This window comes from Dysidea avara, chromosome 4 (genome assembly GCF_963678975.1).
Source record: "Dysidea avara chromosome 4, odDysAvar1.4, whole genome shotgun sequence".
Classification (NCBI taxonomy): domain Eukaryota; kingdom Metazoa; phylum Porifera; class Demospongiae; order Dictyoceratida; family Dysideidae; genus Dysidea; species Dysidea avara.
Genome location: NC_089275.1, coordinates 39,570,142 through 39,581,411, shown reverse-complemented (window position 1 = coordinate 39,581,411; position 11,270 = coordinate 39,570,142). Strand labels below are relative to the sequence as shown.

The 11,270-nt window shown below is 36.2% G+C and overlaps 1 protein-coding gene across 2 annotated transcripts; it reads left to right on the top strand.

Annotated features, from left to right (window-relative positions):
* The first annotated feature begins 690 nt into the window (after positions 1-690).
* Positions 691-8,105, top strand: LOC136253977 (uncharacterized). 2 transcript variants are annotated; one of them, XM_066046624.1, is made up of 4 exons: positions 691-792; positions 5,255-5,362; positions 6,067-6,147; positions 7,939-8,105. In XM_066046624.1, the coding sequence occupies exons 1-4, from the start codon at positions 742-744 to the stop codon at positions 8,005-8,007; spliced, it is 309 nt and encodes a 102-aa protein (XP_065902696.1). In that variant the 5' UTR covers positions 691-741; the 3' UTR covers positions 8,008-8,105. The 2 variants fall into 2 exon arrangements, 1 of the variants encoding a protein (XP_065902696.1); XR_010700227.1 differs by lacking the exon at positions 691-792 and adding an exon at positions 4,185-4,291.
* Positions 8,106-11,270: the final 3,165 nt, after the last annotated feature.

Below are 11,270 nucleotides of genomic sequence, written 5' to 3'. Positions count from 1 at the left end.
TACAAGTACATTATCACAACCACTCTCGGCAATCCCTTGCCATAAAAATCCTCTGGGATGCAGTCATTCAAACCTTCGAGGCATCATCCAGCATCCGTCGAACCAGTGACCTTGTGATATTGATGTCCTTATCAATAAAATGTAGTACATTGTAAGTGTTAGTGACTGAAAATTGCTGGAAGTGACCTAAAACGCTGATCTCAAGAGTCTCATAAAAGTTGGTAACATTTAACCGATCTAGCTCTGATAGAATTTGGTGGTATTCAGCCTTATTTTGTTTGCGAGATCTAGCCTGCTCAAGATGGTGGGCACTGTCCAATGGACATGTCAGTTCAAATAAAAGTATACTAGAAGTGACGGTATTATGGATAACAATGTCTGGTCTAAAGGGGGTCACAATCACATTAGGTGGAAGTGTAGATGGGGGTGACTCACTGGCTCGCAAGTTAGGAAGGTCAGCATAAACAATCATAATAAGCGTTATGCTAGCAAAACTTGTGATACAACAAGTTGGAAATCATATCCCAGAAAAGGTGCAGAACTTGCTTTGTTTAGAAAATGGTATGTTAACAATGCTTTGAAGTTTAATTAAAAATTGGAGTTTCTTATTCATGAAGAGACTCCACCACAAGTCTCTTAGTACTAAGACAGACTCGCGGCTAACCACGTTAGTTAATTAGTTGTCCACACAAGAATTTTTATTGTTAACCGCTGAAAAATTGTCAACAAAGCCAAACCAGCATGTTCTTCACTACCCTATTCTGGTGCTGGAGGGTTAACTGGAGTGCCAAGGCAAGTATTGGTGTATTACTTTCCCGGCTAGAAAATGGGCTGCATTGCCACGACACGACAATCCAGCGCCATTTTCCTAGCTGTCTTTTCTTTCACTTCATTTACATGGGGCACAGTGACGCCAATCCATTGATTCTCCCTCATGGTATAGATTTGCCTTGAATAGTTGCGAGGATACTCTGGCGCCTACTGCCAAGTGTCTGCTACACCAATTGTGATACAACTTACAGTAGCAACTGCCGCTACCTTTTCACAGATTTCTCTTACTCAAACTGATGCAATTCTTGTTGATACCAGTGTGTATCACTACTAAAAGTGCCGTTTCAGCACTAAGCCTTGAGAGGAAAGTAAATTTTCAAGCAGAGACTTCCCATACAGCCTTGTGCATGACACCGTCACTAGCAATGGCATGAGGCATAGCTATGATGTCCTTTTCACTGCTAGCAGACCATTTTCTAAAACAGCAAGACACTCCAAACTAGCATCTTTGAAGTATAAACGTCTGAGGAGGAAGTGTCAGAATGACACAATGAAAACCAAGGCAGAGCCAAGGTTTTTATTGTGTCATTCTGACACTGACTCCGAGGACATTTATACTTCGAAGATGCTAGTTTGGAGTGTCTTACTATAACTTAAAGTTGAGCAACTGCATCTTTTCATATTTGCCTGAACAATTGAGATACTCCAATAGAACAGTCACTGCAAATTAATATCCTACAATCATACATACCTTCACTTTCATATAAATCACTATAATACACATAATACAACTTTATATTATGGCCATCATACATGCATGAACAAGCAAATAATGTTTGTGGTAACTAGCATGTGTCCAAGGACACCCTTATCTAAATTGTTTGTTTTTTCATCATCAATAATATACTGATGGTTTTCTCTCTTTGTTGGTAGCTGTCTGGGATGAATAGGTAATTTCACCTGTATGATCATCATTGTTCCTGCAGCAGTTATGATCTGTAGATAAGAAATAGTAAACCTCAAAGCCTTGATTTTGAAAATACAAAAAAGAAGTAAAATCCACTCAAAAACAGCCAAGCTGTAAAAAAGAGTGCGGCCTTAAAAATCCTGGGTGAAAAAAGTTGTGAAATTAAAGTTGGCGGCCAAGAAATGGCTGCAATGATCTTAGTGCTACTAAATTTAACGATGCTGACACAGCCATTATTAAAATTTATTAGTGCTAACATCATTGCAACCATTTCATGACCGCCACCTTTGATTTCACAACTTTTTTCACCCAGGCTTTTTAAGGTTGCACTCTTTTTTATAGCTTGGCTGTTTTTGAGTGGATCAATTTACAATGAGGTCTTTGTAAGAAGGTGGTCTTTAAGAGGTGGACACTATACAAGGGTTTTACTCTACGTACATTTATATGATGATTTAACCGTTTCCGTTTCCACTTTCTGTTTCTGATTTTCATTTCAACTGTTTCCAATTGCCCGTGCATTCAGGAATGCACGGGTTGTGTTATGCATTTTCAAAGTGAACATATGGTTGAATTCCTTTCAGTAATCAGTCCATCACTGCTGAATAGTTATGGGATGACTTACAGTGGGCTAACAGTGTTCAAGCCTTCTACCACAATTGCATTCATATACAAGGTTTCAGTAAATCACATTGTAGAAAATTAGAGCATCTGATCAGTTCAAAAATAGCTAAACCTTTAAGCAATATCACCAGACCTTACCCAACACAATGAGTAAGTGTGACAAACTGTAATATACTGCAATAATGTGTAATAAAATTAGATTACCTACATATGTATCTGGTGCAATACTCCTATGCTTTAATAAGAGTTTGATCAGTTTGTTAATTAATTGTGCGACTGTCATCAGTCCAATTATAATTGTTTATGGTGCTGAATGATTTAACAAGACTATGCGTTTACCACATGTCTGCCCCACTCACATGAGCATTTTTTATTATGTTAGTGTATAATGAAATTAAGGCTACCATTAAACTCCTGAAGAGGATGAGGTGGTTTGTTTGTGCCTGTTTGATACAGGAGTAGTGGGTTTTTAAAATATTATGAATGATTTTCTTACAAAGATGTATTCATTGATAAACTATACTTGTGGCCTTGCAAGACACTAGAAATGGCAAATCTATAAGCAGCCTTTAGGCTGTAGTTGTCTAGATAAGTTGAGAATTTGTACATACAATACAACATTTTGTAGTGTTAACTTGTGAATATCGTTGCTTACACATCAGTTCCAGGTAATAAACTTAATTAATCGAATTAACTGACAATGATTACTGTATACAACTAGCTGAGTAAATTCTTACTGTAATCACTAAAATGCTACTTATGAATTACTATGGTTTTAACCATTTTCCCCAACACTTGACGGAAAGCAAATTAAAAATTGTCTGCAGGGTGAACACTCAGTTATCATGACACATGTATTATCAGTCAAATAATTTTATAAATAAAACTTCATTCGCCTAAAGCATTTGTTATTATGTCCAACAAGTATAACACTTCCTCTAAGTTGTATATAAATGACAAAAAGAATACAGAACCAGGCCACCGCTATATACATAAGAAGAAAGGCCCAAAAAATTGCCGTTATTAAGCTACTAGTTGAAAAAATTCTATGAATGGAAAGAAAATATTAACCGGCTCTGGCCTGAAATTATTATTATTATTATGCAGAAATCACAATGATTATGATGCGCATATATACGTTAAAATGATTTAGGAAAGAGGAGTTAGCTATACAGGGGGAAAGGGGGTTCCAAAACAGAAAGGCAGATCTGACAAAGTCAATGTTAGTTATTAAATTGCTTGAAGCTATTCTATACATTGTATACGTATCTTACCTGAACAATAATTGTGGTATTCAATAAATGAAGTCACAAACTTTGTCCACAAACTTTGTCCAGCATATTTAAGAGATTGGTTCACCTACGCAGAAACATATGTGACTGAATTTAACAAAACCAGGCTTCGACGCATAAAGCTTCGTTAGGAGATATGGTGATTTTAATCATTGTGTAATAACTTCCCAGTGCCTACAGCTGTGCAAACAAAATTTGCACCAATCATTCATCTAGCTATCACTGAGTGGGTGTATACATTTCTGATACCCAAAATTTGCCCTGTTTTTGGGAAGCTTTTTTCGAGCGGGTAACAATATCACAGGTGGTAGTAATAGGGTGAGAGGGTGGGCTTAATATAGGGGTATAAAATGAAGTAAGAAGACGATTGGAATCCAGAGGCCAAGTTTGGGCTCTCCATGGCCCTCAAATCACTCCAAATTGACTGAGAACACTATTGGCGAGCTCTCTGTGAAGTCCCAGCTCACTACACAACACCATTATCACAAAGTCATGGCCATTTAATGGCGCCAATCTCCCACTCGTGGCTTTGACAGGGTCGGAAGAAAGCTGCTACAGAAAACAGACTTGCCAGTCCCGAAGGAAGTACATTGTGGAATAGGATAGTGTATTAGACCGGCAATCCATTTCTGGTAAAAACGTAAGTTTGATTTTGTGTGTGTGGAAGCCTTGTTAAATGAAATCCGATCACATATGCAGAACACAACGGATGCAACAACATTGTTTATCTCACAAATCAACAATTCTATTGGGAAAAGTGTTTTTTTATTATCGTGAAGCAGTAGTATGGAACAGTTAAAAGATGTCATATCATATAGCTACCTGACTGGTTTTGCTTCTAAATATGAATCATCGATATCATAAATCTACAACTTCTGGGGAGAAATACAATCAGCTTAGGTGCACACATAAATCTTCCTCCATTGACAACTGTGAAGTGCACTACAAAATATTGTGACTTAAATATTTGGACAATTCTGCAATTTTGCATGCAATTTATATTAATTATATTGATTGCATGTCATTTTAAAATTGTGGGAAAATATAGGGCACACACAGCACGTATATAATTTGATATGCAGTGTATACCCAAACTTGACCGTCATTGTTATATTCATAGTAATTATGCATGTAATAGGTTACATTAGACCACAGCAAGGTGAAATACTCGAATTTCATTGGCTACTTACAGGTATCTAAATCCGATCCCTTGTTTATGTCTAAATAGATCCTTGTCTCTGGGGTGATACAAAACACGGCAATTACCAGCCTGTAACACAGACAGCCCATAGGCATTCAACCAGATAGCAAGGTCTGTTATAAGTTACAGAGAGGTGTATTGGGCTTGTTTCTACCAATGAACACTACATTTATCATGTCACAACCAGCTGTGAAGGTACAACAAACAGCAGTGAACAGAGCTGTGGTCTAAATTAGCGAAACACAGGGTTCTACAGAATTTAGAAACCATCGGGCTCTGTAGTAGTGCCCTCACTTCATTTGTGAGCCACAACACAGGGTCTTTTAGTTTTCTAAATTCCATAGAACCCTGTGTTTCAACGTCTAACTATTATGTAGACTGTATACTATTGTCCAATTACAGAAAATTAGAACTGTAATACTCATCCCGATTGAAGAAAATCATCCCTATCATCATTTAAACAGACCAAATAATGATGACATTGCAGAATCTGATGTATCAGCTGAAGATGTACGTATGTTTAAGAGAATGCATCATATAAATATAGTACATTCTATATTACAATAGAGTGCACATGTCTTTGGCATTTCTACAGAAAATAGTTTTGATTAAAACTTGGCCAACATGTGTGTTGTGTTTGATAGAAGTATATTATGCGAGTTCAAAGATTAAATAACTGAGTACAGTGAAACCTCAGTTATCTGAACTCCTTGGGACCAGGGGTAGTCCATAAGTCTGAAAAGTCCATATTTCTGAAACTGTGTTTAAATAACCTTAAAATGGCACCGAACATTTCTAAACATTTCGGTATTATCAACCACCTTAATAGAACAATCACTACTCTACTAGGGCAATCATTTCCATAGTTTGGTTAACTGAGAATCTAAATAAGTTGGGTCTGGATAAATGATGTTCCACTGTGTATTTTAGTGGGTAGAAGTTCAGAAAACATATAAATCTCAGAAGTTTTATAGTTACACACTGCTTTGCATTGGAATTCTTCAAACCCTTCAACTTTCTATAGAGACCAGAATTTATTCAAAAAGCCATTAGCTATGGACGAAATTTCTAAATTATTGACATGGATTAGTATCTGCCAATACCCTCACAGGATGCCTCCGAATGCAGTATATTACTGCCAGTTGTTCATACGTACATACACATACTGATATTTTAACTCAAAGTCATATGTATTTTTTCTCTTCTGCGCGTAGGAAAATAGAGCATCTCATAATGGTGTGAGATACATACAAGCTTCAAGTGAAACTGATGGAGAATCAAATGTGTCAGATGAAGTATGTCAGCATTACGCATTGTGTAAAAATGTGCAATACTTGGCATTATCAAACAGAACAGCAGTTATACTGTACTGTTTGATAGAGATCCACCAAAAGTGAAGTGCACTGCTAAAAATGCTGTCATGGTGTCTAAAAACCATCATAGAAAAATCATACATGGTGAAATCACCTTTACAGAATAGTCTCAACGTTAAACCAAGAGTTTGCAATAATATTATACAGTCCTTACTTACTAGTATTATGAACTCTTGATTAAACACAGCATTAAAAACAAGCGTGCAGATATAAAACTTTTAAACAATTATAGTTGTACAGTGTACATGTCACAACCCATACATAATTCTGCCTACCTTACTGTCTGACCACAGTCACAAGGCTAGAGGCTAATGAAGTAGCACACAGCCACCATTTTATGTTTTATCAACAAACCCAAGGTCATTTCTGGCATGAAGAAGACAACCATTTATTTGAAGATAAGGAATAGCAAAGTAGACATTTGTTGGAACCACAAAAGGCACATCCCACCCTGCCAAGGCATTCATTTTTCATATTGACACTTTCCTTGAAGGAGCATATTTAGATGCCACAAAACTATTTTAGGTGCTTATTAACAGAGTATACCTGGTAGTATTGGGTAGCAGCTAAGGTAAGCTTATAAACAGTTTCAATGAGTCACATCCCCTTAAATGATGAGAACATGCCACGACTCCTCCAATAATAAGTGCTGAGCCCCTCAATGATCTACCATGCAACAGGAAATTTTGATTAATGAAAAAATGATGAATTTGACGAATCAGTTAAATTTGTCAAACATCCATGCACCCTAAAAGTACATATTTAGATCTATGATTTCTTGATTTTCATCAATATTTAATTGTTTTACAGTAACACCTACAACGACATATGTACATTCAGCACACAGATTTTTCATAATAAATTATGTCAATACTGATGAAGCGTGAATATGTCAAATTTTACTTTTTTCAAAATTTTCTGTCATACAGTAGCTCCATAGAAATAAACAAGGTATTGTATACCCTCACCTTAATCTATTGTGTAGCTGAGTAACAAGATAAAGATACTGTAATACAGCAGTTGCAGCACCAAGTGTATTTTATAGCTATGGTCTAACAAAAAGTTTCCAAACTAGTAAATGAAGTAGGGTTCCAGTGATGAAAAGTATTATAGTGAAACAAGAGATGATGGTACGTAGCTATGAGGGAAAATCGCTACTTGGCATTGTAGCAACTTCATTGAAAAATGTGCCATTTTAGGAATATTCTACAATGCCAAGTAGAGATTTTCCATCATAACTACCTGTTTCACTACTTTTTATCACTGAAACACTACTTCATTTATTAAATTAACATTTTTTGCATTATCCACTTACAATGGTGGATCTGGGGGGGAGGACGTATTTAGCTTCCTGGAAGGCTGTGCCCTCCAAACATCCTGCTCCATATCCCTACTACCCTGCAGCTGATGCCTTGCCAAACACTGGTTCTGTTCCTAACCTAGTAAAAGAATCATTTAGGATTAAATATGTAATATATTGTATATGTTTTCTGTGCAATATGTTTCTGTATTATACCATCTGTTCATGTCTAACAATAGATACAGTAGTCAGCATAATCCCTAATGTCACAGCTGTATGATGTTTTGTTTTTAACAAGGTTGGGTAATATTTTGGCCAGAAAAACCCACCTCTAATATACAGTACCACTGTACTTATTATGATAGTTACCATGTCAGTTTGAATTTCATGTAAGTTGTATTTTCCTTTTATAGGCACTCCCTCCCATTGAAGAAACCCATGGCACATTTGATAAAACAAGAGACATAATGATTCCGTTTTAATATGGCTGCGGATTACCTTGCTCACTTATAAACATGACAGTAATTCAACACAATTGTTTGTGTAATCAACTGCACACAGCATACATAATGAAAATGAAGCATCAAAAAGAACTGGGCACTACACATGCACTCACCTCTTCCTCCCATCTACTACTACATCATAAATTTCACACAGTCTTCAAACAAAAAAGCTCAAGATGTCATCAATCTTTGCACCTGTGAACATGTAGCTAGTCTTGTAGAACCAATAGTGGTATATGGAGCATCGGTTGGCTCCTTGCTGTTCTTTAGCTGGAAGAGATCTTTCAGCCAGACTTCTAGTTCCAGAGAAGAATTTGTTCTTGTGCAATGAGGTACATGGCAGAGCCATTCATGGTAGTTATGCATGCATGCATGACTTTTTGCATGAGTAATTTTCATATAGTAGCTACGTATAGTGACACAACCAAAAAATTGTACACTTTTTCATAAAACTCCACATAAGTTGTGACATGTATTTTTGATATAGTGTCATCACAGGTTTGACCTTCGGTGACCTTCATGGCCATTTTTGCACAGAAAATTGATCATTTTGTCTTTAACTCTCTAAGGCATTGGTTAAAACATGGCACCAAAGCATGAATTTCAGGTAACTTACGCCAACGCAAGGAATTTTGCAGCTACATAATTACAGTGATCATAAATGATAAATTAGCATTAAGGGTTAAAGACAGAAATGATAAATTTTCTGTTCATAAAGGGCCACCAAAGGTCAAGTCTGAGATGGCACCATATTTAAAAATAGGAGTACATTATTTATGTGGAATTTGTGGAAAATGCACTAAGTTTGGGGGCTACGATGCTATTAAAGCCATGCATGTCACTTTTTACATTTGAATAAATAATGTGTTCAGATACCTTGCAAGAGGTACACTGTGCTGAAATAGACTGATAGTGAACTGGAACAAATAGTAATATTGCCAACAGGCTGCATAGCAAGGTCCCAGCTATGTTTGAGTTGTCTCTTTAGGCCAAATTCATCATCATAGATACAACAGTCAGCCAGCACAGTAGCAAGGAAATATTCATGGTTTCACTTTTGCACCCATAATATGCAAGACCTGAAGCATAACAAATCTCATAGGATTACTGTCTTTAGCCATGGTACATTTACATATACAGGTGCTAAAGTTAACAACAATGTTTGTAACATTAGCAGTGACCATTACACAGACTATCGGTAGCAGTCACCGTAGCACTATTATCACTTTGTGTGCAATTTCATATTAAACTATAATTTACTGTATCAGTTGCTAAGGATCTCAGAAGAAACACATACATAAATAAGTGTGTCACATACACATTAGCTGTTATACACAGAGTCATTGATATTAGGCATCTGTTTCAGTTGTACATAGTAGTGTAGTTCTTGGGGTGTGTGTTGGTAGTGGTAGTTATGATGAGCTGTAATGACATCACCTATAATGATGATGTAATGATCACATGTAATCAACTGGTCCACATGTTTTTCCATCTTCTTCATCATATCATCTTGAACGCTCTCCATCTGCTTCAATCCTTCTTCCATTCTACTCTGTACGGGGCCAGACTTTTTCATAATGTATATAAAATAACAAATTCACTTGCTTAGAACAACAAATGAGCTGTAGTAGATATCATATAGTGGGAAACTTGGCTAGAAGCAACCTTAGCAAAATGGTGAATGTTTGTTTTGGTAACTGGAAATGACATACGGTGAAACGTCATTAATTAGGTCTTTAATAGAGCAAAATTGTGGCCTCAATATGAGGTCATAATAAAGTTCAGCTGTGTTTGGGACCTACTATAGGTGTCCACTATAATGAGGTGGTCTTATCAAAGACTTGACCACTACATGAGGTTTCACTATACTACAATCGTTTATGAGCAATTTCTATTTTTGCTGAATTTCCATCAGGTGGGGTTAGATTGTCAATCACTTTAAAATAGAGGGAATGGTGAGAAATAGCAAGCTATATAGCTACTTTAGCTAGGCAGCAACAATTCATGGACACATTTTCTAATAAATGTAACATCAGTGCTTCTCCCATGGAAAGAAGCTACAATGCTTTTACCAGCCTATATTGTTGCAAATATTTGCAGGGAAAACACAAACATGTGTACAAAATAAAAATATAAATCACAAAGTTTAACCAAAGGGGTCAATAAGTGCCATTTGAAATTTAGATGAGCACATGGTAGGCATTAAACAGAATTTTGAGACAATTGAATTTTGCAATATTTGCTAAAAGTTAATTTGAGGCTATCATGAACATTGAAATTCTGTAACATTGTTCACATGGTTAAAACAAGCCATTTCAATTTTTAAAAATAAAATGGCACATGTCCCCTTTTTTCCACTGACCCCTCCATTACTGTAGCTTGTATTTACATCAAAGCAGAGTTGTACCCGGGTGGATTTATTTCAATTTTCACACTAAAGTGTACTTGAATTTTTAGGCTTCCATAGATCCACCATGGAATGGGACCAAAGTTTAAATTTTAGATAAGCAGTAGTTTCTTTCTTAGCAACATCAATTAGTATAATGACACTATTCTGACCAATAATTCAAGCATAAAAGTTTCAGATATTACTAACAAAGTAGACAAGTAACCATAACTACTCTAATAAAACAGTCTTTGAACATCTGTCTACACTACATTTGGATTTTGTACACTATTTGAAACATTTAAAATTAATTTTATGCTTCATAAATCTGAGATATCCATCAAGGAATAAGAATTTAGGTTTCAACATCAATTTAGTGTACTAGTATTATGTTTTGGCGGACAATATCAAATACTCTAAAAAGGCAATCAGGAAATATTGATTGCTCTATAACAATTATGATGGTAGGCAAATCCCACCCCCCCCCCCCCCCCAAAAAAAAATCCCTGAATACAAAGCCATACTGGTCCACAGTAGTCAATTCCAGTAAGGAGGATGTCACATCAGCATGCACACACATCTGTCATTGCAGTCAAAGTCTTGACCAGCCAAAATTTGCAGAGACCTATGACTCGAGTTGGGATAAATATTTAGTTTTCAATTGTGGGTCTCAGCTAGCATCTTCTAGATGTTAATTTACTACAAGTCATTAACATTTGATCATAAGGTACTGAAAATGCTAACTGAGTACTCCAGAATTGACTTCAGCTACCTGTATGTTGACCACTTCACAAGTGGCGTATCTTCAATGATTAACTACAAAATAGGGCCATTTGTATCACAAAGTACTAAAGGA

What these genes read in the sequence shown, in the direction of transcription:
- LOC136253977 (XM_066046624.1), top strand. Translation starts at nt 742, where the DNA reads ATGTTCTTCACTACCCTATTCTGGTGCTGGAGGGTTAACTGGAGTGCC. An exon ending in GGGTTAACTGGAGTGCCAAG is followed by an intron (nt 793 to 5,254) that starts GCAAGTATTGGT and finishes GTCCAATTACAG; the next exon opens with AAAATTAGAACTGTAATACT. An exon ending in AATCAAATGTGTCAGATGAA is followed by an intron (nt 6,148 to 7,938) that starts GTATGTCAGCAT and finishes TTCCTTTTATAG; the next exon opens with GCACTCCCTCCCATTGAAGA.